The sequence below is a fragment of the Toxotes jaculatrix genome, chromosome 1 (assembly GCF_017976425.1).
Source record: "Toxotes jaculatrix isolate fToxJac2 chromosome 1, fToxJac2.pri, whole genome shotgun sequence".
Lineage (NCBI taxonomy): Eukaryota > Metazoa > Chordata > Actinopteri > Toxotidae > Toxotes > Toxotes jaculatrix.
The window spans coordinates 10,964,340-10,985,630 of NC_054394.1; the positions used below are offsets into that span (position 1 = coordinate 10,964,340).

The 21,291-nt window shown below is 40.2% G+C and overlaps 1 protein-coding gene across 2 annotated transcripts; it reads left to right on the forward strand.

The window, feature by feature from the left end:
• The first annotated feature begins 426 nt into the window (after positions 1-426).
• On the forward strand, positions 427-17,825 carry loxl1 (lysyl oxidase-like 1). 2 transcript variants are annotated; one of them, XM_041036104.1, is made up of 7 exons: positions 427-1,922; positions 7,660-7,768; positions 8,812-8,949; positions 14,367-14,523; positions 14,876-14,971; positions 15,281-15,396; positions 16,551-17,825. In XM_041036104.1, the coding sequence occupies exons 1-7, from the start codon at positions 824-826 to the stop codon at positions 16,555-16,557; spliced, it is 1,722 nt and encodes a 573-aa protein (XP_040892038.1). In that variant the 5' UTR covers positions 427-823; the 3' UTR covers positions 16,558-17,825. The 2 variants fall into 2 exon arrangements, with proteins under 2 accessions (XP_040892038.1, XP_040892048.1); XM_041036114.1 differs by lacking the exons at positions 14,367-14,523; positions 14,876-14,971; positions 15,281-15,396; positions 16,551-17,825 and adding an exon at positions 10,037-10,399.
• The last annotated feature ends 3,466 nt before the right edge of the window (positions 17,826-21,291 follow it).

The following is a 21,291-nucleotide window of genomic DNA, read 5'->3' on the forward strand; positions in this document are numbered from 1 at the left end:
TTAAAAAGAAACTGCTGTTTATTGTGTGTATCGCATCAGTGGCTCTCTGCGACAGTATGACCTGTTACCAATTAGGTCATTTCTCATCTGCACATGGTTACTGTAATTAAAGGGTTAAAGGCAAAGCAACAACATAACAAGCCTTTGAAACACCTGTGGAAAAATCCGGATCACAGTGTCCCTATCTATGCCAGTTCAAGATGAGAAAAGAGTTGAAGCCACTGAAAGTGAGATGTGTTGTACAGTATGTCTGAATGCCTTTGCAGATGGTAATGTTGACTCTGGAGCCCCGGCTGCTGCAGACCAGGAAACATCACTAGCACTAGGGCCATGTGGGACCTCTGTTTAAAAAAAAAGGAAAAAAAAGTTTGAGATTTTTTTCACAGCCCATTGTAAGCAATCAGGCAAATAGAAGCTTGCAGTCGTGCAGTGCACACACACTTCTTTCCAGAAGGCAGACAGCAATGCTCAGTCTACTGACAGGCGAGCCAGCAGACCGACAAGAAGTCAGGACATATTCTCATAGCACTAACAGACGGTAACAGCACCAGTGGGTCTTCTGAAGCCCACTTTCGCTCTCCTGGGTGTGATTGCTCCTGAATGCACATTCAACCTCGTCTACTGTTGGCAGTGAAGACCTGCAGATGCACTCAACCACAGACTTACTTCTCAACCCTGCGTCTGTCTCAACACTCACACCAAAGCCGCGGGAAGAGGATACACATGTTTTATTGACAGAGCTACAGGTGGTTTGAGTTTGAGTCTCTGGTGGACTGGGAAGGTTTATTCCTGTGAGGTGAGCTGTGGCGTCTTTGGAGCCAGTATGTTGCTTATTGTTGTGGCATGTTTGTCATTCATCCTGCTGGGCTTCGGGCAGGCTCAAGTTGCCACACAGACTCAGGGGCAGAGCCAGAGACGGGCCCAGGGACAGGACAGCTCTGCCACTCCATGGAGGCAGGTGATTCAGTGGGAGAACAATGGCCGGGTGTTTAGCCTGCTGAACAGTGGAGCTGAATATGTCCCAGCTGGGGCAGGGGCCCAGGACAGAGGTCCTAGGGTAGTAGTGGCAGACTCTCGTCCACGCTCTTCAGGCAGACCTCAGGGAGGCAATGTACGCCGACAGGCTCCATCAAGAGGATCCTCTGAGACTGTTCGTGGGCAGGCAAGGCATCCTTTTGGCTTTGGGCAAGTGCCTGATAATTGGCGACAAACCACAAGCAGCACAGGTGGTAGCCAGTTCCAGGGATCCTCTAGCACCCGCTTTAGGCCATCTACAGGCTCTTCATCGTCGTCATTTTCATCATCATCTTTTTCTTCATCCTCCTATAATGTACCGTCCTACCCACAATATCCATTTCCTCAACAGCCTCCCTTCCAACCAATACCTTATGACCCTGGTGTTTTGGAGGGACCAGTTAGGAGCTATGAGCCTCCGTTTCAGCCTGTTGCCGGTGGGGGATATGGCGGTGGAGGATACGGTGCTGGCCGGGCTTACACTGGAGGAGGGTATGGAGGTGGTCTAGGCCCAGTGCTCCCAGGCTCTCCATCTGATTTTACTGACGATGGCTACCATTACTACCAGTCTTACAGCTACGGTCCCAATCCTGCTGTGCCTGCACATGCTGCCCAACCACCATTTACAGATGGTCTGGACCACAGATACACCCACAGTCTCTACAATGAAGACACTGCTCCTGCTGTCCCTGCCCCTGATGCCAATCAGGCTACACCTGTGTTAGTGGACAGGACAGGACCAGCCAGTCAACCACAAATCAGGAGCCCTCAGTATGAGCAGTTTCCTCCATTTGGAAGACCCCGGCCTCCTTTCCTACAGCCCATTCCTCCAGGCAGGAATTCTCCAAACTCTGCCCTTGAGAACCCCAGTATGAATGCTGGGAGTGTGTACCGACAAGAACAGAGAGGTACAGTAATCCATCTGTTTGGGTGTTTGTGAACTAACACAATGTATCCTTTATTTCCCATTTTGTTCAGGAAGTTTTGGGCAAATCTTGATAATATTAGGAGAGGCTGTGATACATGAGTAGAGTGACTGTAGATGCAGATTTTGAGCAATGTGCTATGAGGCACTTAAAATATTTCACATTTCCAGTGGAAAAATAGAGCGAGTTCTCTTGCAGGCATTCACCCAAGGTATTTCTGTCTTTGAGGCAGAAAATAAAAAGCTCGCCATGTGATCTCTGTTACTGCTGGACATATGAATTTGAAATATGTAAAACCCAGGGGTGTAGAGAGCTCACCAACCCCCTCCGATATCCTTCTTTCATGTTTGTCAGATATCTGAAGTAATCAGAATGAAACAGCTGCTTAAAATTCAGCCGCTTTTTCAGTTTACAAACAAAGTAAAGTGGACACAAGGTTCATCTTTTCCCACTTGTACGGTTATTGAAACCAGGTGTTGAGCAAGCCCTGCCAATGTACAGAGAGCACACACAAGAACCACTGTGTTTTTCTGAGGGGAGTTCTGTGCTGCAAGAAAGAAAGTTGACTTGAAAGCTGGTTCGTGAGGCGTGTGGAGTTTGGTAATGGTGGTGGTGACCTCATAGAGGGGGCTGGTGACAGGGGGGTGGTGGTGAGCTGTGGCTGTCGGCTGTGTTTGAGGACAGGAGAGGGGAAACAAGGGAGGGGGATACAGTACCTCACCACTCCTTGAGGGGGAGGGAGAACGTGGAAAGTCCCCAGTAACACATGGGGTCCATTGCTTCAGCTACAGGAAATCAAAGAAATATTTAGGCAGTTATTGGGGGGTGGGGGTGGGGGTGGGGGTATGAGGAGAGTCAAATCATGCAGTACCCTGACTTAAAAAAAAAAAAAAAAGTCACATAGCAGACACTTTCTTTAAATCTATTATCAATTAATAACCTTTATTTGGAAGTAAGGAAGTAAGTTTCTCGTGTTTTGTCTATGGCGAGGGAAAAAAAACAACTAATGCTAAATGCAAACAACATGTGGTGTTTCTCTATGTTCTGACTGCCGGAGGTTGTGTCTGGTCTGAGCTAAGAGGAAAGGAGGACCTCCAACAAAATTCTCTGACACTTAATAATGTAGATTTACCTTCTGTTTCACTCAGTGATCTGCCTCACTGTGCAGCAGTCTCTCTAGTGTGCTGTGTGCCTTGCAACCATCCTTCATTAGACACTCTAGAGTTGGGAGCCATTTCTGCAGCACAAAAAGCCAGCATATGTGCAGATGCCTTAGTGATCTCAGTAATCATTGTGATAAAGATTCAGCCATTGGGAGCTGTTAAAAACTTGATTTTTTTTTTATTGCATTGCTTCGTGGCACAGTACTGTAATAACTACTGTGATCTGCAAGTTTAAAATTGACCTAAAACAAGTTTTATAGTGCTGTTTTTAAACACAATGTTGTGTGGTTATGGAGGAAGTTAAGCACAGGAGACCTTTAAAATATCAAAATAAACATGTATTTCAATGTCCAGGCTGCTCATGAAATAATTCAAATGAAGTCAGTCTATATCATCATGTGTGTCTGATTAAGGTCAGCGTACAATACAATAATACAACTGAGCACAAATAGGGTGAGGGTTTAAGGTTAGCATGGCTGGATAAGCTGGCAAACATTTCCATTAGCAACCAACCAGATAACTGCAATAATTAAGATTAAGGCCATGAAACAAGTTTCAGCATGCAGCCGCTGCACATTCATTGCTTTAAGTTGTCAAATATTTCCACAGACAACCTGTTAAGGCAAGGCACTATAGGCAAATAGGGTAAAAGTTTTAACTAAAAGAAATCACAATAAAACTTCCCTGGTTGAGCACTTATTTTTTGTATTTATATAGTTGTCTGAAATTTTAGGCATTACCCAATCAAATATGTGCTCATTTGCATAAATGTCCAGAACATAAACTCGAATATTGTATAAAGCCAGGTTCAAAGTTCTCATTTTAAAAAAGGTTCATTTTGTTGACATATTAGAGTCAAAGATTTTCACAGAGGGGATTTTGGATATTTCTTCTTATCACTCCACAAATCAGAAAATACTGTCAGCAGCCATAAAAAAAATGCATTTTCACCATGTTTTTAGGAATAAAATGTTATATAAACCAGGCTATGATATAATATATAATATATGAACAAACTACTCTGAAACCTTCAGAATATAGATAGGAATAAAACTGGAAAGTTTGGTGCATGTAAAAGCTACTGAAATTGAGATTTATGGCTCAGTATGAGAAAAAACTCATTTTGAGAAAATGGGTTTTAAAGATATGAATTGTACAATTCCATACTTATTTAACTTTACTAACCCTTTTTTATTGGAAACTATTTACAGACAAAATATCTAGTCACATATACAACATTTAAAACACATCAAACCTGATAATGGACGTCGACCTTTCCCTAACCTTATAGGGGCAATGTATGAGAATTTTTTCAAAAATGAACTAAGATTATCAACAGAATGTGAATCCAAAACATTTTTGATGTGTCAAAGACGTCTATGTATTGTATTGCAGAGATATCTATTGAAGTTAGCATGCTAATGAGCTAGCCCATCTAATAATACCACTTTGTACCTCAAGAGGCCATAGTGAATCACAATCTGTCCTCTGTCCAAGATAAGAGGATGAAGATAAGAAAGTGTGAGTAGGCTATGAACCTATGTTGCAGCCATTATTCCTCTCTGACATTCATGCACTTTTCTCTCATGTTCCTCAACCCCTCATGGCTCGTCCTCTGCCCCTGCCATCACTGCATCTTCCCTGTCTCTGTGATAGGGCGGACTGGCAATATGCCACACCCTATTTGTTTGGACTATGAATTCAGCAGTTCACCAATTCTTATTCAGTCTCTACAAGCAGATGTTGTGTTGTTAGTTCAGATATTTTGGCGGAAAACAAGTGAAATATCAACATTTTCACGACTTGCCAAATATTTTAATCAATATTTCCTTATTGTGTAATAGAAAATGTTATCCAGTTGGCATTACATTTCTTTCGAAACATATTTGTGTTAATCTGTGTTGCAGATTAACACAAAACATCAGTTCTAATGCTAAGAGTGAAGAAGTCGAAGGTGTTCTCCTGAATCACATCTGTGCAATATTTTTTTTTCCTGAGAAATCCCTATTTTCTAGTACTACGCAAACTAACAAAGAACAGACTGTGATCAACAGTGAGTCTGATGTGCACACAAATTCAAGGGCACTTAACTCAGTGTTACCTGTACTATGACCAAGTTGTTGCTGAGAGGAATCAGATTGTGCGGCCTTGGTGACAGTATGCTCCAGTTTTGAAAGCTGCGGTGTCGCAGTGGTTTTGTGAGTAGTGAATTGTCTTTGATGAAGTGTCATGGCAAAGATTGGTTTATAAAGTCTGCATATGATCCTTACTATGCCCTTTGCAGCACACTGTCATTTCATCTCACTCTTCCTTACTCTCATATTCCCTGACAAAGCTGCCAGCAGTTATAGGTTAGAATAATTAGACCATAATTGGTACAGATTAATTCATCAAGGCAGCACCACAGTTATTTCTCTCATTAGTTTTACCTTGATATGTTCAAATTAAGAGAGAATGTTTTAGTACTTCACCCTTGCTGAAATTAATCTGTAATATTTCAACTGACCACCAAAAGTAAAGTGGCAGACAATCATAAAAACTGATAAGAAGCAATAGCTTTTATTACAAGACAAAGTATAAACTGCCTGACGAAGGAAGCTGTGAGAGTAGAGTTTACCATATTGATGCTATTGAGATTTTAGATTTTTCACTGTTAAATTCCTGTGTCAGTCTTTTGCAGCTAACCAGCCCATAGCTGAGGGAGCCGTCATGTCTTTTATTATGCTTTATTAGATGGTATAAAAAGCCTGGCAAGATCCAGTTTCGACTCTCCGTGCCCCACTTAGAGTGTAATGTGTGGCTTTGTCACATGCTGTCGAGAGCTGATCAGCTTTGGCTTCTCAATACATTTTATCCCTCTGAAAGAGACCCAATTTCACATTTCAGGAGATTAGAGGGCAGAGAACAAAGCCTTCCTAGGGTGAGGAGAAAAAACGGAGTTGAGAGTGCTGTTGGAAAACCTCTTCGTTTCACACTGGTCTTAGTGTTTACATGGTCTGCCCCAGGAAGCTTCCCCCCTGTCCTATACGTGTGCCTCAGAGGGTGCTGTCAGATGGGATGTTTACACAACGCCCGCAAAGGCCTTATTTAAACTTGCAGCTGAGGAGGGAAGACTCACCTGGTCGTTAAACGCAGGCAAATATGAACATAAACAGACGATAACTACTGAGAAACCAAAGCCCTTCATGCTATGGGCCAAAATCAAAAGATAACATTATTTAATCATGTATCTTGTTTTCCATTTTCCATCTTTTCCAAACATACTACCACAGAAATTAAAGATTGTACATCATTTTTCGGATTTTATGAATGTTTCCAGGCCTAGAGGTCACATGGTTTGACTTTCAGTTGCTTGAACAATCTCACATTAAAGCATGTCTGGTCTTTGTGAGCTCAACAGAGGAGGCTGATAAGCTATACCAGAGACCCTTGCTGGCATGGCCTTTATTGGGAATGGGACAGAAACACATTCACTCTGACAAGTCAGGCCTGCTTTTCTGTTTTACTTGCTTCTCAGGTTTTCTGACAGACTTGGTCAGTGGCCCGCTTTAAAAACAGGAGTGGTGTGAGATCACTGTTGTTTTACCCTAGCACGCATGTTCTCCCTCTCCCTGACTCTGTCTAGCTCTCTTGTTGTATCTCTGTGCACCTATGCCTTTCTACATCTCTTCATCTCTGTCACTTGTTTGCAGAAACCAAAGTAAGGAAAAACACAGGCTGCATTGCATCAAGTATTCCTGTGATATTGTAGCTCAGATATTTCCAGGTTTAGCTTTATCCCCAACAGACATGACCAGTCATCCTATGTTTACTATGTTAAAAGTTAAGCTGAAGTGGCACACTCACATTATGATTAGTGTCATGGTTGATTAAATCACATTAGCCAAGAAAGCAAGCAGGTTTTGGTCTACTTGTTTTGCTCTAAAAATAAGATATATTTGCTGGGAAACCTAATGTGTTCAACACTGAAAACGGTTATATGTTTCTTAGATTTTTAGGGAGATCAGAATGTAACCCCCATGCTCCCTCACCTCAAACTCACCCCTGTCTGAGAGGAATATGAGCAGAAGCGTCTCATTAGAAAACCATGATAGTAATCTGGAATGCACAGTAATTAGTGGCCAATGGCTGTCTCTAGAGTGACCCAGTCTTGAACTGTGGGCCCTGTCACTGGATCGTTGCCCATCATATCCTCCATCAGCACTACCATATTTAACCAGGTAATAAAACATTGATGACAAATATGAGAAGGAGCTCACTGGCAGTTTTGGCTTGGAATTCAGAAATCAAAAGATGACCTATCACGAAATGATCAATCATTGACATTTGAGTTACTTTGGTTATTAATGAAATCTTAAAAAATAGTCCTATAAATATATTTTGTTTGATTGAACTACAATGAATAACATTCTTCTAATAAGATGTAAAAGTAATTGTAAAGTAATTTTTGAGCAGAGCAGATGTTTGTGATTTGTGAACAACCTACTGTTATTGTTTTTAAAGTTGAGACAACATACAGTGACAGTACAGGGTGAACAGTCTGTCTATCATTTCAGGTTTGCCTGACTTGGTTCCTGACCCCAACTATGTCCAGGCTTCCACATATATCCAGAGAGCCCATATGTATTCTCTCCGCTGCGCTGCAGAGGAAAAATGTCTGTCAAGGTAAACCCAATTCTTGATGTCCCTTACTGGCTTGCATTTATTTATTCATACATTTCTTTACTTTTTCAGTGGGTTCATTCTGATGTCGCAGCATCAGAAATGTTCTTGCCTCTGTGGCTTCTGTCTTAATGTTAGTGACGAATGTTCTCATTTTTACGCTTTCTGCAGTGTCTTAAGCGCAGCGTCGCGGCTCAGTGTTAAGCTCAGTCCAAAGACATTCATATTAGGTAAATTGGAAACAATGAACTGTGTTCCTGTGTGCCTTCTGATAGACTGATTTTATGTCTGGTTTATATCCTGCTTTTGTTTTTCGGCTTTTGGGTAGCAGTAACCAGTGAGCACACCATCCACAATTTTAACATAGCCTTCAGAATTATACCCATTTTGTGCAATAATATCTGGAGGAAATAATATCATTGACCAACAGCACAACATACGTGAACTAAATCCTGGTCACCTTTGGGGATACACGTTTGCCGTTAGTTTCATTTCTTTGTGTTGGCAGATAGCATCCCCTGAGCCCCAGGCCTGGGCCCTTTGACCGTCTCTGCACTAGGGACACTACTGAAATGATGGAAGTGTGCTGTCCCCATGGCTGCTCTATTTGCCCTTTTCCCATCACAAGCACAGCCATCCCTCAAAGCCCTTTCATATCCTGTCTGAGTTTGCAGCAATCACCGACAGATGGGCTGTTGTAATTTGCCATACACTCCAATGTCAACAACAGCCACAAGACGAATGGCTTAGATCTTCAGTGGTACTGTGAATTCGAGGTTGTGCCTCCTTTTTCACACACACAAAAAAAAGTGAATCATGCAACAGACTGCTCCCTCTCCCCCGTTCTGAAACTGTGTACTTGAAGAGATGGTTGTAATCTGTAGAATGAATTATTTAGTAGATATGCTTCTGCCTCCAAGCCTTTACAGTCCTGCTCCTTTTTTTCCTTTCCTTGTCTTGTTATGAGAAACAGACATGCCGACATTCCTCTGCAGTTTCCCTCATAGTTTTTTTTTTTTGTCTTGTTGTATGTGTCTGCCATTCAGCTCTGCCTATAGCCCTGAGACCACCGACTATGATGTAAGGGTCCTGCTGCGATTCCCACAGAGGGTGAAGAACAAGGGCACTGCCGACTTCATGCCTAACAGGCCACGTCATACCTGGGAGTGGCATAGCTGTCATCAGTAAGTGCTTAATACAAAACAGATTTTACCGAATCAGCCAGTCAGGCTTTAGTGACTACAGTATCAACTGTTGTGGTAACCAGGGAGCTGGTTAGCAAGCATTTTTATGTCAGTCTGATTTTACTCTTACAGTGTATTTATAATGTATGTACACATGGGCTGGTATGTGTTAATCACCTTTAAATATTATAAAACAAATAGATCTGGTTGATTGTAATGTATGTTCTAAGAGTTGTAAAATTCCTGATATAGGTTAATGGTGAAATTGATTATTTCAGTAATGTATATGACAAAGCAAGACAGCTTCAGATTTGGTCATAGCATGAGGGTTACAGTTTATAACTACTGTGTTCTTTTACACAACTATTGCCATCTCACCATCTTTATAGGCAAAAGGGCAGCATTGATATGTAGATGTCTGTATCTGGGACACACCTCTAGTTCAAACCTAAATTAGCTTGTACAAAACAGCAGCAGCAGCACTCACCCTCTCATCGCTGGGAGCTGGATGTAACCCAACGTAAACCCAATGTACCCAGAAGAAGAGAGCCCTTAAGTAGTAAATGAGTTTGAATGTTTATAAAAATTAGGGTGCAGTTGTCATTTCGCTGGTGATGGCCCACCCCAACCTTAGCATTAATATTTTAAATGCCTAGGTTCATGGTGGGTTTTGAGGTGGTGAAAGTTCTCTGTTGAAGAAGAACATTGTGTGGTTGTTGGTCCATACTAGAAAACCCTTGCCAGGCCTAAATCATCAAGTTACAAACCCCTGGGCGCAAATGTTTGACGGGCCCCCAGCCAGCTTGGTTTGGTGGTCAGGCTTTTCCTTCTTTAATAAATCCGACATAGCATACAGCACGTATACAGAATAGTTCTAATTCATCATGGAGAGCACTGTGCCTCATTTGAAAATGAAAAGTAAACACTGAAAGTAACCTTAACAATAGAACTTGACTAAAAGCCTTGAAGTATCTGATATTAAATGGAAAATAAAGCAGCCATAGCTTTTTTCTTTTTTTTTTTTTTTTTTCATAATGGTAATACCTGTCTGACTGTCTCTCTCCTGTTCCTCTCCTTTGCTCTCCAGGGGCTGTCTCTCTCTGAGTCTGTCTGTCTGCCTGATGATCTCCTCCTCTCTCCCCTTTCTGGTTATAAAATAAAGATGCAAGCGGCAAATCTAGCTCAATCTCACATTTTGTGATGTGATGATTAGATATTTTCAATATACGTTTTAACCAATTATTTCATCAGTGTCATCTTTTAAATCACTTCTCAAAACATATCTTTTCAAAAAAGCCTTATATTAATTCAAGCACACCATGTTATTTCTGCATTATTTTAATTGCCTGATTGTATTCGCCTCAGCCCTGAAATGTTTTAATCCTGGCTCAACCACATAGAGCACTTTGTAACTTTGCTGTATAAATAAAGTTGTTAATTATTATTATTATTTGAACACACCAGCCAATCTCAGGCTATACAAAGCGAAACCTTTAATACACTGTTCCAGAGTGGAATGCACTTTCCTCTTGGCAAATGCAGCCACAGCTTCGTCAAAGTCCAAGTCCCTGACAAGCTCAGATTTGATGGCCATCAGTGACAATGCACTGACGCACAATTGCATTTGCATTGTTCCGCATTAGAAGAACAGGACATTTCACTCTAAAATCCACATTACATGAAGAATGATAGTATTTGCCTATGTGGATTTGATCAATTCAGAAAGCAGTTTTCTCATGGTATGTTCCTCAGTGGACAGATTTTCCTTGGTTTAGCAAGGCTGCAGCAGCTTTGATTGAGTATCTCTGGGGGACTGCTGGTGAGGTGATTCTGAGGGTATCGTCATTGTTTTATGACATTATATTCCATGTAGACCAGCTCTTATCTCAGCTTCAGCAAGTCCGCCCTCTGACGCGAGTGCCAGGCTCTGCTTTTACTATCCTCATCTTAGAGGAATGTTGACTGGCCGTTAGGAGATTGGCAGTGTTGTTGCTGTCTGACATCAGTCTGAATTTACACAGTGGTTCCCAAGGGGCAGAAAGCCAAGGCAATCATTCCACTGACTGTGTGATCAGAATGAATCAATCCATTTTTTTTCTGTCAATCTGTGACACCAGATCACAGGGCTGCTAAAGTATGATGGCATGGATGTGGGTTACTGGGACAGAGTGTTTGGTTATAAAGAAATCTCTTTAGGGGAAGAAAATCTCTAACCCAGATTCTCACAATAAACTTTCCTGCCTACTTTTCCTTTTTGTTGAATAAGCTGTGTAGTTGACAGTTTTGCTCTTCATTACATTCACTCCTATCTTTCCCACTTGTATATTAGAAGAAGGGAAGGGAACAGCATCCTCGAGAGTATCATGGGCTGGAAAAATGTTGGAATTCTGTGTTTTGTTTTGTTTTTTTTACTTTTGGACCCAAGTGAGGACACAGAATTCCACATAGAGCTTATTTTGTTATGCCAATCAGTGAGAGAGGCATGGGAACCCATTACAAGTGTTTGATTTGTTTGGTTTAACTTTTATTTTTGAAATTACAGAAGTTAACAGAAGAGTTCTTCGGCTTATGCTTTATTTGTCTCAGTCAGCTTTATTAAGCTACGTGACCTCTGTGGTCAAAGATCGCGGCTGCTATTTGTGCAGGTGCTTGGACATTTGTCTTCATATCCTGGTTGCAGGAGGGCAAATGTCAGGCCACTGCTGGATAGTTGTCAAAGACCCTACTGCAGGCTTCTGTGTATTACAATCCAAGCTGTGATCCGAGAAACCTTCAAAGTCTTGTTTGTTGCAACACAAGTGGAAAATGACTCATGACTATGAAGAAGACGTGGAATGTTTTGTACATTATGATTACAAGCTATTCTTGTTAAATCCTTTATGTTTCCTTCCAACACTAGATTCTCTTTAGCTGACATAGTGAGTACGGGGATCCAGGAATCCAAGGAGGCTGGGGACCTTTCCAGGCACCTCGTAGTGCAGCTCCTCCCACTCTCATTCTTTTTCCCGGCTTCCCGTATTATTCCTTTCTATTTCACAGACACACATACGCACATATACTGTAGATAATCATCTCAAGATTGCCACCAAAATGAATACCAGGTTCTGGAAGACAAACAAAGATTGTTCTTCAAAATTCCAGGCCCCTCCAGTTCCTGCCCTGGTTTATTCACATATGTGAATGTATACACTCACATATGCAGTGCACAAATTGCGTGTTTACCCCTATGCATATAATGGCATTTAAAAGCCTATAAACAGACACAGACACATACATTTGCATGTCAACAGAAACAGGAGAGTAATTTATCCCTCCAGTCACATTAAAGATCGTGTACAGCCGCAGATAACAACACACAGGTTTCTACCTGAGAGTAACTCCTAATTGGTTGCCTCTCCCATGGAAAGAATGAGTTCTTGAATGGTCACTTGCTCCATCGGTGGAAAGTACCCACTTTTCCTTCCAAGTCATCCTTCAATCTTTAATGACTGTTCCAGTAAAAGCTGTTGCTATGTTGAAACATGGGCTATGAAGTAAGACGAAAGGGCAATATTTATATAGTCTGAGTTTGTCTGACTGTAAGAGCTCCAGAGTGCTTACCTCACCTGCTACAACAACTAAAGTCAACACCACTTAAGTATATTGTATGGAGCAATTTAAGAGTCAGTGAATAATGGAAATAAGTAATTTCAATAACTGCTAGTAGTTGTATTTAAATCCTGTGATCTATGATTTCAATTGCATGTCCCCCTATAGGAACATTGTCATGTTGTTGATTGCTGTTTTTATATCTAAAAGACCATTGGGGTCAACAGTTTAGAGAGGTTTTTATTTCTAATCTAGTTATTAATGTGGTGAATTGATAACATTCATACCTCGTCAGCTCTTAAGAATCATCATAACTTTGGGAATAATAATTATCTTAATATGTGTTTTTTTAAGTAACTTTGGTACCATGATAGGAAACTTATTTATAGCACATGATGGCTAGATTTTTTCCAAATAGAGAAGGTACAGCCTCTGTACATTATTTGAAAATAGGCAACTAAGTAAACTTACATGTACAGACCTCTAGTGCTTCCTAATTAGCAGCTGCTTTACTTTCTTAATTTTATTTAAAAAATATGCTGTAATAGTGTTTTCACATATCTCAAATCTGGCAATTGGTAACTTGCCTTGCTCATATCACTGACATACTGTGTGTTCCTAGTTGCTATCTACAATGACTACCAGATAATTAGATTCTGTCAATATGGGTTGAACAAAATATTATAAACAGCTTTATGATACATCCGGTGCAATTCAGCAGCTTAATGCAATACAATATCACAACAAAAACATTCTCCAAAATGACCACAGAGTTAGATAAACACCTCTCTGAGCTTCAGTAGGCTTTATTGTGAAGCTGCTGCATTAGATAGATAGATAGATAGATAGACACAACATTCCCTTCAGTCATGTGGATAGTGGAAGTGGATAGGGTGTTCTAATTATCATTGTATGTGTATTTCAATAAATGTGCATAAAACACGCATTAATCCATGACACTAATGACCAAAGGTATAGTATAGCTTTTTCCAGCAACATGAAATTATGTTGTCAAGGCACTCAGTGCAAGTACGCACTTGTTAGCATGCACTACAATTGTGCGCACAGTGGGCCTGTAAAAAGTGTATAGCATCCCAGGTCACTTTGACATCTGGGACAAGTCCAAGCCATATAGCAGTTAATATTGCAGATAATGTCAAATGGACCAGCTCATTGACAGAGTCACTCACTGAGAGTCACTTGGTTCATATTCCGGCTCAGTTGAGATGATCAGTGGCCATGTGCATCCAGGCTTTCCTAAGCTGCTAAAGCTGTGCAAACACACACACAACACGCTGAAACCGGTGCACAAATACACTTTTTCAATGATACACACACAAATTTACACATGCTCACACAAATGTGCCCGCACGCTTATAAATAACCACGAACTCGGACACACACATAAATGCATACACACCATCGCATGCACAAACACCTCTGATCTTGCCGACTGATAGAAGCTAATTAACAACATTCATACATCATTAGGGTGTTAATGTCGTGCTTCAGCAATACTTTATTGTTGCCATTAATTAGTATCCATTGTCCTTTCATATTTAATGATGTGTTCAGTCAAGGTGCAACAGCACTTACAAAAATGTTAATAGATGAGGTCAGCAGGTTGAATATATAGGAAGTGAACGCATTTAATGGCTTAAACAAAATGGCTGCATCATTACAATATAAGTTTAATAATCTTGATAAACTTCTGCTTGAATATTGTTACTTAGCTACACACAAAATAACAGATTAGCACTAGAGTAAGCTTAAACTCTTTGATTGTTTCATTTTTAACTACATGCACAGTGTTTTGCTCGTTGCGACAGGCACTACCACAGCATGGACGAGTTCAGCCATTATGATTTGCTGGAGGTCAGCACAGGACGTAAAGTGGCAGAGGGTCACAAGGCTAGCTTCTGTCTTGAGGACACCACCTGTGACTTTGGTCACCTGAAGCGCTATGCTTGCACCGCTCACACGCAGGTAATGCAACAAACAGAAACATGAGAGGACATTGTGGCAATAGATGTTCATTTGGTGGTCACCCACAATACTTTTGGTACACTTTATACCGCATGCTTTATCAACCACAAAGCCAGTGTCCACTGTAGTTATGCCATTATGGTCTACAGTAATGCCAAAAACATTACAAAAATTTAGTGCATATAATTATTGGTACACAGGAATAATAACTAAGTTGTTGCTAGGGCTTGATTTTATTCATTGGCCTGCATCTGTTTACTAGAACATATTACATATTTGCTATGACCACTGACTTCCCAACAGTTTTTGACTCAGATCAGTATTCCTCACTAGTGTCTCTCTGTTTCTTCAGGGTCTGAGCCCTGGCTGCTACGATACATACAATGCTGATATTGACTGCCAGTGGATCGATATCACGGACATCAAACCTGGAAACTACATACTAAAGGTAAGAGTCAAGTGAGGACCTGGTGTGCAGGACATGGCAAGTTTTTAGGTTACCACTTAAAGTTGTAGCACTTCATGGCTCAGTGGCACTGGTTTCCCATCCATCACATTGTCTGTTTTTCATGCATATTTTATTTGGTCAATATGGCTGCAAGATGTACAGTACACACAAATGATCTATTGATGATCGTGTTCAGTGTTATTTATCCCAAATACATTCTTTATTGAATCATTATTGGGGCCATTAGCTGTTTGCTGAGATTTAGTGATTATGGTGAATTGCAACTTGTGTGTTGTCTTTTGTCTCCAGCTCCAGGTTAATCCCAAATTCTTGGTGCTTGAATCAGACTTTACCAACAATGTGGTCAGGTGTAACATACACTATACAGGACGGTTTGTTACCACAACCAACTGCAAGATATCACAGTAAGTAAGACAGAACGTACTTTTTTTTATGACATAGTCGGTAATTGATTTTACTGGGAGGTTGTTCATTGTATTTGTAATGTTCTCAAAATCTGCCACTTGTATGTATAATTAATCCCTGGGCAATTTTCAGAATTCTTTTTGTAGAATGGGAACTGAAAGGCAAACCATAAATCAGGGTTTGTGCCATTTTCCCGTCTATGAGTTACAGTGAACCACATGACAAGGTGGCAGCTAAATGCAGTTTTATGAAGAGCCTCACAGTGTTCTGAATTACTCAGTGGACTTAATGGATTCCTGGCTGAAATATCTGATGATTTAATGAATTATGTTCTCCAGTTAAAATTAACTGCCTCTGAAACTTTCATATTTTCCCTCAAAGGGAGATGTAGGGGTGTTGAACTTTCCAGTAGTGCTATTAGGAAGTGTATCATTGCACTCAGAATTACTATTATATCCTGTTAAAATGACTTCACATAGAGAGCTGATACACACAAGCAGAGCATCAATAGGTTCGAGTGCTGTATGGTTCTGTCTTAGTTTCACTGGAGAAACACACATAATCATGCAGTTTCAGAAAGCTGGCTATAATGGTTAGAAGTATTGACACCAGTTAAAATCCACACTAACTGGGTTTCATTTGAACAAAATAGCATATGATGGTACGTCTTGCTTGTAACAGCTTGTCTTAGATTTGTGTACTATTGCTGATTACAAAAAAGAGGTGCTGTAATTTTCTGTTACTGTTAAAATGACAACACAAGTATGAAAAACTGGTTTGATTAAAGGTCTCAATACAGCAGAAACTGCCCCAACAGGGCCTGTTAAGCTTTGAGTTTCTCCACATTACAAAGCCTGCATGGGGTTGTGGTGCTGCTTTGGTGTGTTTATATTATACCCACAGTTACATTTTATTGTCAGGCGACCTCTAGTGGCCACAGTAATTAAGATGAAAGCAAAGGTGGAAGTCAGGTGACATCTTTTAAATAGCAACCTTAACCATGTGTTAAGGTTGTTGATTAAAAGGTTGTGTTAAGGTTACCATGATGCTTTTGCCTCCAAACATCTAGGACTTATGGGAAATGGAGTTTGTTAGTCTGAAGCATTACAGTTATTCTAACAGAATTGTGATTTGTTGTCTGTTTATTTTACAGGTCTTGATCAGGCACTGGAAAGCTGCCACACTAGAGTGACCCTGATTGCTATTCCATTGAAATGTGAATGGAATCCATTTGTTGTTGGTTCATTGTTGATGGAGTTTGTCTGTACTATTTTATGCTGTTTTGGTATCCTGGACCCATGGCAAACAAGGGCTCCACCAGCACTGATGAGAATGTGGGGGTTTAAAGAAGACTCATACACACTGTTGCGCAAAGCATATTTCACACTGATATCCCAATAATGAACCAACAGTTCAGTTCTCTGCAATCTACAGTGTAATACTGTCCAACCAACTCTATTTCTCATATTGCAACTCTATCAGTCTGGTTTGGTTACATGCTAGGACACATCACAGACTTTCAAAAGAGGTGTTTACTGTGTATCTGCGCAAATATACAAATATCTATGCACCCCCCTGGCAGAGTGGCTTTGTTTGAATTATAAATAAAGCGTGAAGTGGTGCTGGTTCTGAAATGAGTGGCTCCAGACAAGTAAGGGTTCAGCAGAAATCCAGCAAATAAAATTAGGGAACAGAGTCTTCCCAAGTGCATTCATCCATGCCGTGTGGGGACAGACAGAGATGCCCAGTGACTCAGAAGAACTATAACGTGTTAGGCTTTTTTCTTTTTTTTTTTCTTTTTTTTTTTCTTCCTCTCCACTGCCTCAGTGGGTCAGGCTGGGATACTGTGATTCTCTGGGCACATCCTGTTTAATGTTGTGTTAACAGCAAGAGGAAGAAAGCAGGTCCTATTTTCATTTGTCAGCTCCATCAAATTGTAACTCAGCATAAAGACAGACTGTCAGTACTGGGTGCTACACTTCTCCAAGTCTTTGAATATACACATTGTGTCCCCATTCGTCCTTTCTTATTTCAGTAAAACAGGAACAGGAAGCTCAACTGGCAGAAAAGGGTGCTTTCCAGAAAACAAGACTCACAGTATGTAAGCTGTATGTTTACACTGCCTTGGGGTCTTTTCTTCAACTACCAACACTGGTCAGATGGCACATAGGTCATCTATACCTTCTGAAGAATGTATATACAAATACTCCACTGATGCATGACTTTAATGATGGAGATTATTTTGTTGTAACTGATTGTACTTTGTTTATCCATTTTGACCTGTTACTGTAATTTGTGAAATCTAATGAATTTATATATTTTCTTGATAATCTGAACTATTCAATTAGTATGTGTTGTTGGAAAAAAAAACACTACTGCTATAGATTTCGTATTATAATGCAGACTTCCAGAAAGCTGTCTCTACCTACCTCTCCAATTGAGTGAGCTGTTCTTTCCTGTTAAGTGTTTGGTTTCCTTTGGAAACCCCTGCAATGGTTGAAATCTACTGCATATATCAAAGAACACATGATCTAGGATGCAAACAATGACTTAGTAACAGTAATATTTCAGAGGACTTAAAGTTTTAATCCTTAGGATTTCAGTCCCAGTTGAATTAATATGACAGGTCCCAGGATTCTGGGGGCAGCAATCACTCCTCAAACAGTAAGAAATAAAACATGAGAGCAAGTGGTGTATCTGTTTAAAGTGCAGCCAAACAATAAAAAAGCCATTAATAAAGAAGCCATTCCATAATTGTTCCCATCCCATCATGTCCTGAGCCACCACAGTGTGTTTTCATGCTGCACCAACAGCAGGGTACAGTAACTGGAGGAGTTGGAATTTAACAGTCTGGTGCCTGCAACTATTCATGTTCATTTCACAAAAAAAAACTCCAAAAAACAGAAAATAACCATTGTCTTGTTCTGCAGTTGAATTTCTGACGATTGAAGTTTGTAGCTTGTAGTTAGTGCAAAGCTCAGAGACAAAAACATTGCATTTACACTTTTAAGTTGAAGCAGCAGCTGTAGGAAATGTTCTGTTTGCAGTAACAGTGTTAAGAGAGTGAAGAGCAAACAGTGAGGATGATATAACTGAGATAAAATTACAAACAGTGACACTGACTTACATGCATGCATCGTCGCCTCATACAGGTAAAGGCAATATGAATCAGGAAATGGCAAACCCTGCCACTCACAATTTCAACTGCTATGAGTAGGTAGTTAGTGAATGTAAATAGATTGATTGGCAATTGCACCAAAAATGCCGACGATGAGTAGCAGCAAAATTGGGATTTGATTACATCAATCATCATTTGATTACAATCTTAAGGATTATTACTTTACTATCCATAACTGTGGTTACTGAAGAAACCTGTTTCCAGTAACGATCTGGTCAATATATATTGATCAAGCAATGACATAGCACCAAAATGATTTTAAAATAAGCCTAGCCTTTGGTATCCAGTTTATTGCCCATAGTACATAGGTCTTTCATATTGTACTGTAAATAGTCAGTTCTTTAATTTGATCTGAAAAGTATTTTACTCTGGTAGCTCATGGTTATACTGTACACTCACTGAGTAAGATGCATCTATATGTGATTCTGACATTCAGTGGAACAACAGCACAGGAGTAGGTGACAGTTATACAGCATCTTTGACATGTGGTGATGAAATTTGTATTTCTCTAACAGTGAACACCTGTCAAAATGTCATATAGCCTACAATAAATACATTTACACATCCGCTGTGCACTCAGAATGTAATATGAATTCTATGCAGCGCTCTTACAGCAGCGGTTTCTCGGTGCTGCATGCGAGATCATATCTGCAGGTTTACACAGAATCCATATCAGTAGATCCAAAGGATCTAATGCCGTGTGACAGGTGTGACAAGTTACTGAAATCATCCCCTTCATAAAAGATTAGGTGTGATATGTTTAATGCATTAAGGCATTTTCCCAGGTACTATATGTGATTTTGTCATTCATGATTCACGCGGGGATGCAAATCTGACCTTTATAAACACAGAAAAACACACACTGCTTATAAGATGCCTACAAATACCAAACAGTGAATGCAACAATTGGATGGCGGCATGGGTGCAGCGCATACATGAAGCTGTCACACTAGTTTTCATGCTGTTGTTGAGTTTCCACAATCTGGCATGTTGAGATGTGAAAAAAAGAACTGAAAAATAAACTGACTGGGTCATATTTGCATCCTTGTCAGACGCCATCACCACACAGTCAAAGATCCATTTCTGTACTCTCTTTGACATGTGGATTCTTTATGTAGAAAATAGAGACAAGTCACATTATGCATGAGGAGCCATTACATGGAGCACAACTCCGTGTTGCAGCAAAGAGAGAAGAGCTTATAATGTCATCAAAGCTAAATGTAGAAGTGCACAAAACATAATATTCTCTGTTTTATTGGCAAAGAGAGCATCAGATTACTAGTTTTCCTTTGTTTTCAATCCTCCAATGCAGCTATACATTTCTCATGGCCAAATAGAATCAGTAACCAGTAATGGCAATGATGTGCCTCACTGACATGTGGAAATGGAAATATAGACTAATGAATATTACTTGTGAAGTGATTACAAGCTTCATCACGCTTAAATGACTGAAAGTCAAGATAATGTGTAGTCACTTTTAACAGAAAAGCCTCCAAGTGTGAACAGAACTTACAAGCTGTACAGAAATAGTCTGCTTACACTGATCGGCCACAACATTAAAACCAGAAACAGGTTTTAATCTTGTGTAAATAACAAAATGAGGATTCACCTCACAAAAAAAGAGAAAAAACAAAGATTCTGAAAAAACAATATGGAAGGAATGAAAGGGAAGAGAACAAAGGAGAACACACAAAAACACAAAACATAACACTCAGCGGAACAGACACAAACGCAGTCAGAGAGGAAGCAGGGCTAAAATAAGGATGTCTCTGATTTCTCTGTGCAGAGGATCAGCTACAATCCAGCTGTTCGCTTGTACAATAATGTAACTTTTAAACAATTTCTTTCAAAAAAAAAAAAAGAAAAAAACTGGTGATAGTTTGCCTCTTTACAGTCCTGTATGCAATAAATTCCCCCCTCCTCATCGGTGTAAAGTGGAGAAATTCTTGGCAAAATGTGAACATTAAAAGATTCACAAACATAACATTACATTTATATCCCATTTGATTGCATTAGATTCTGCCATGTACCTAATAAACTGGTAACTCAGAGTGGCCAGTTTCAGATGAGAAATATGGTATTTGAAAAACACATAGACATTCCTCGTAGAAGTATTTCCTGTCCCCCAGAGGAATGAGAATCCATTATCTGGTTGTTTTGATATGCAGTTCTCACTCTCATATTTGGTCTGTCCTAACAAAACCCTGACCCCCGTGATGGGACTTCCTCTTGGTATGGGCTGTTTGTTCAGGCTGTTCACACGAAATCACACCATTCCAGCTCTCTATGCCACATTATGTTGTTTTATGAAAGTGATGCAGTACGTGCTGGCGTGTACTCGACTTTGACCATGTTTATGTTAATGTGTTTGTGCAGGTCTGTGTATATTTTTGTTTGTGTATGTGTGTGTGTGTGCTTGTGGGAGAGAGGGAGAGAGAGACAGAAGAGAGAAACAGATAGAGGGAGAGAGACAGATGGGTAACTCCTAATGAGGGAGAATGAAGCCAAATGATGTATTGAATTGTTTTACTTAGAGGTAGTATTACTTTTCCAAAAACATTGCATAGACTTTGCCTGTCCTGTTGAAAACTTTCTGTTTTTGCTTATACATATTTTCATGCAGCTGCTGGTTAAGTAGCATAAATGAAGTCTTATATTCCTCAGTGGGATATAGGCTGTAATGTGCAATATCCACCAGGATCCTGTTTTAAAGTGC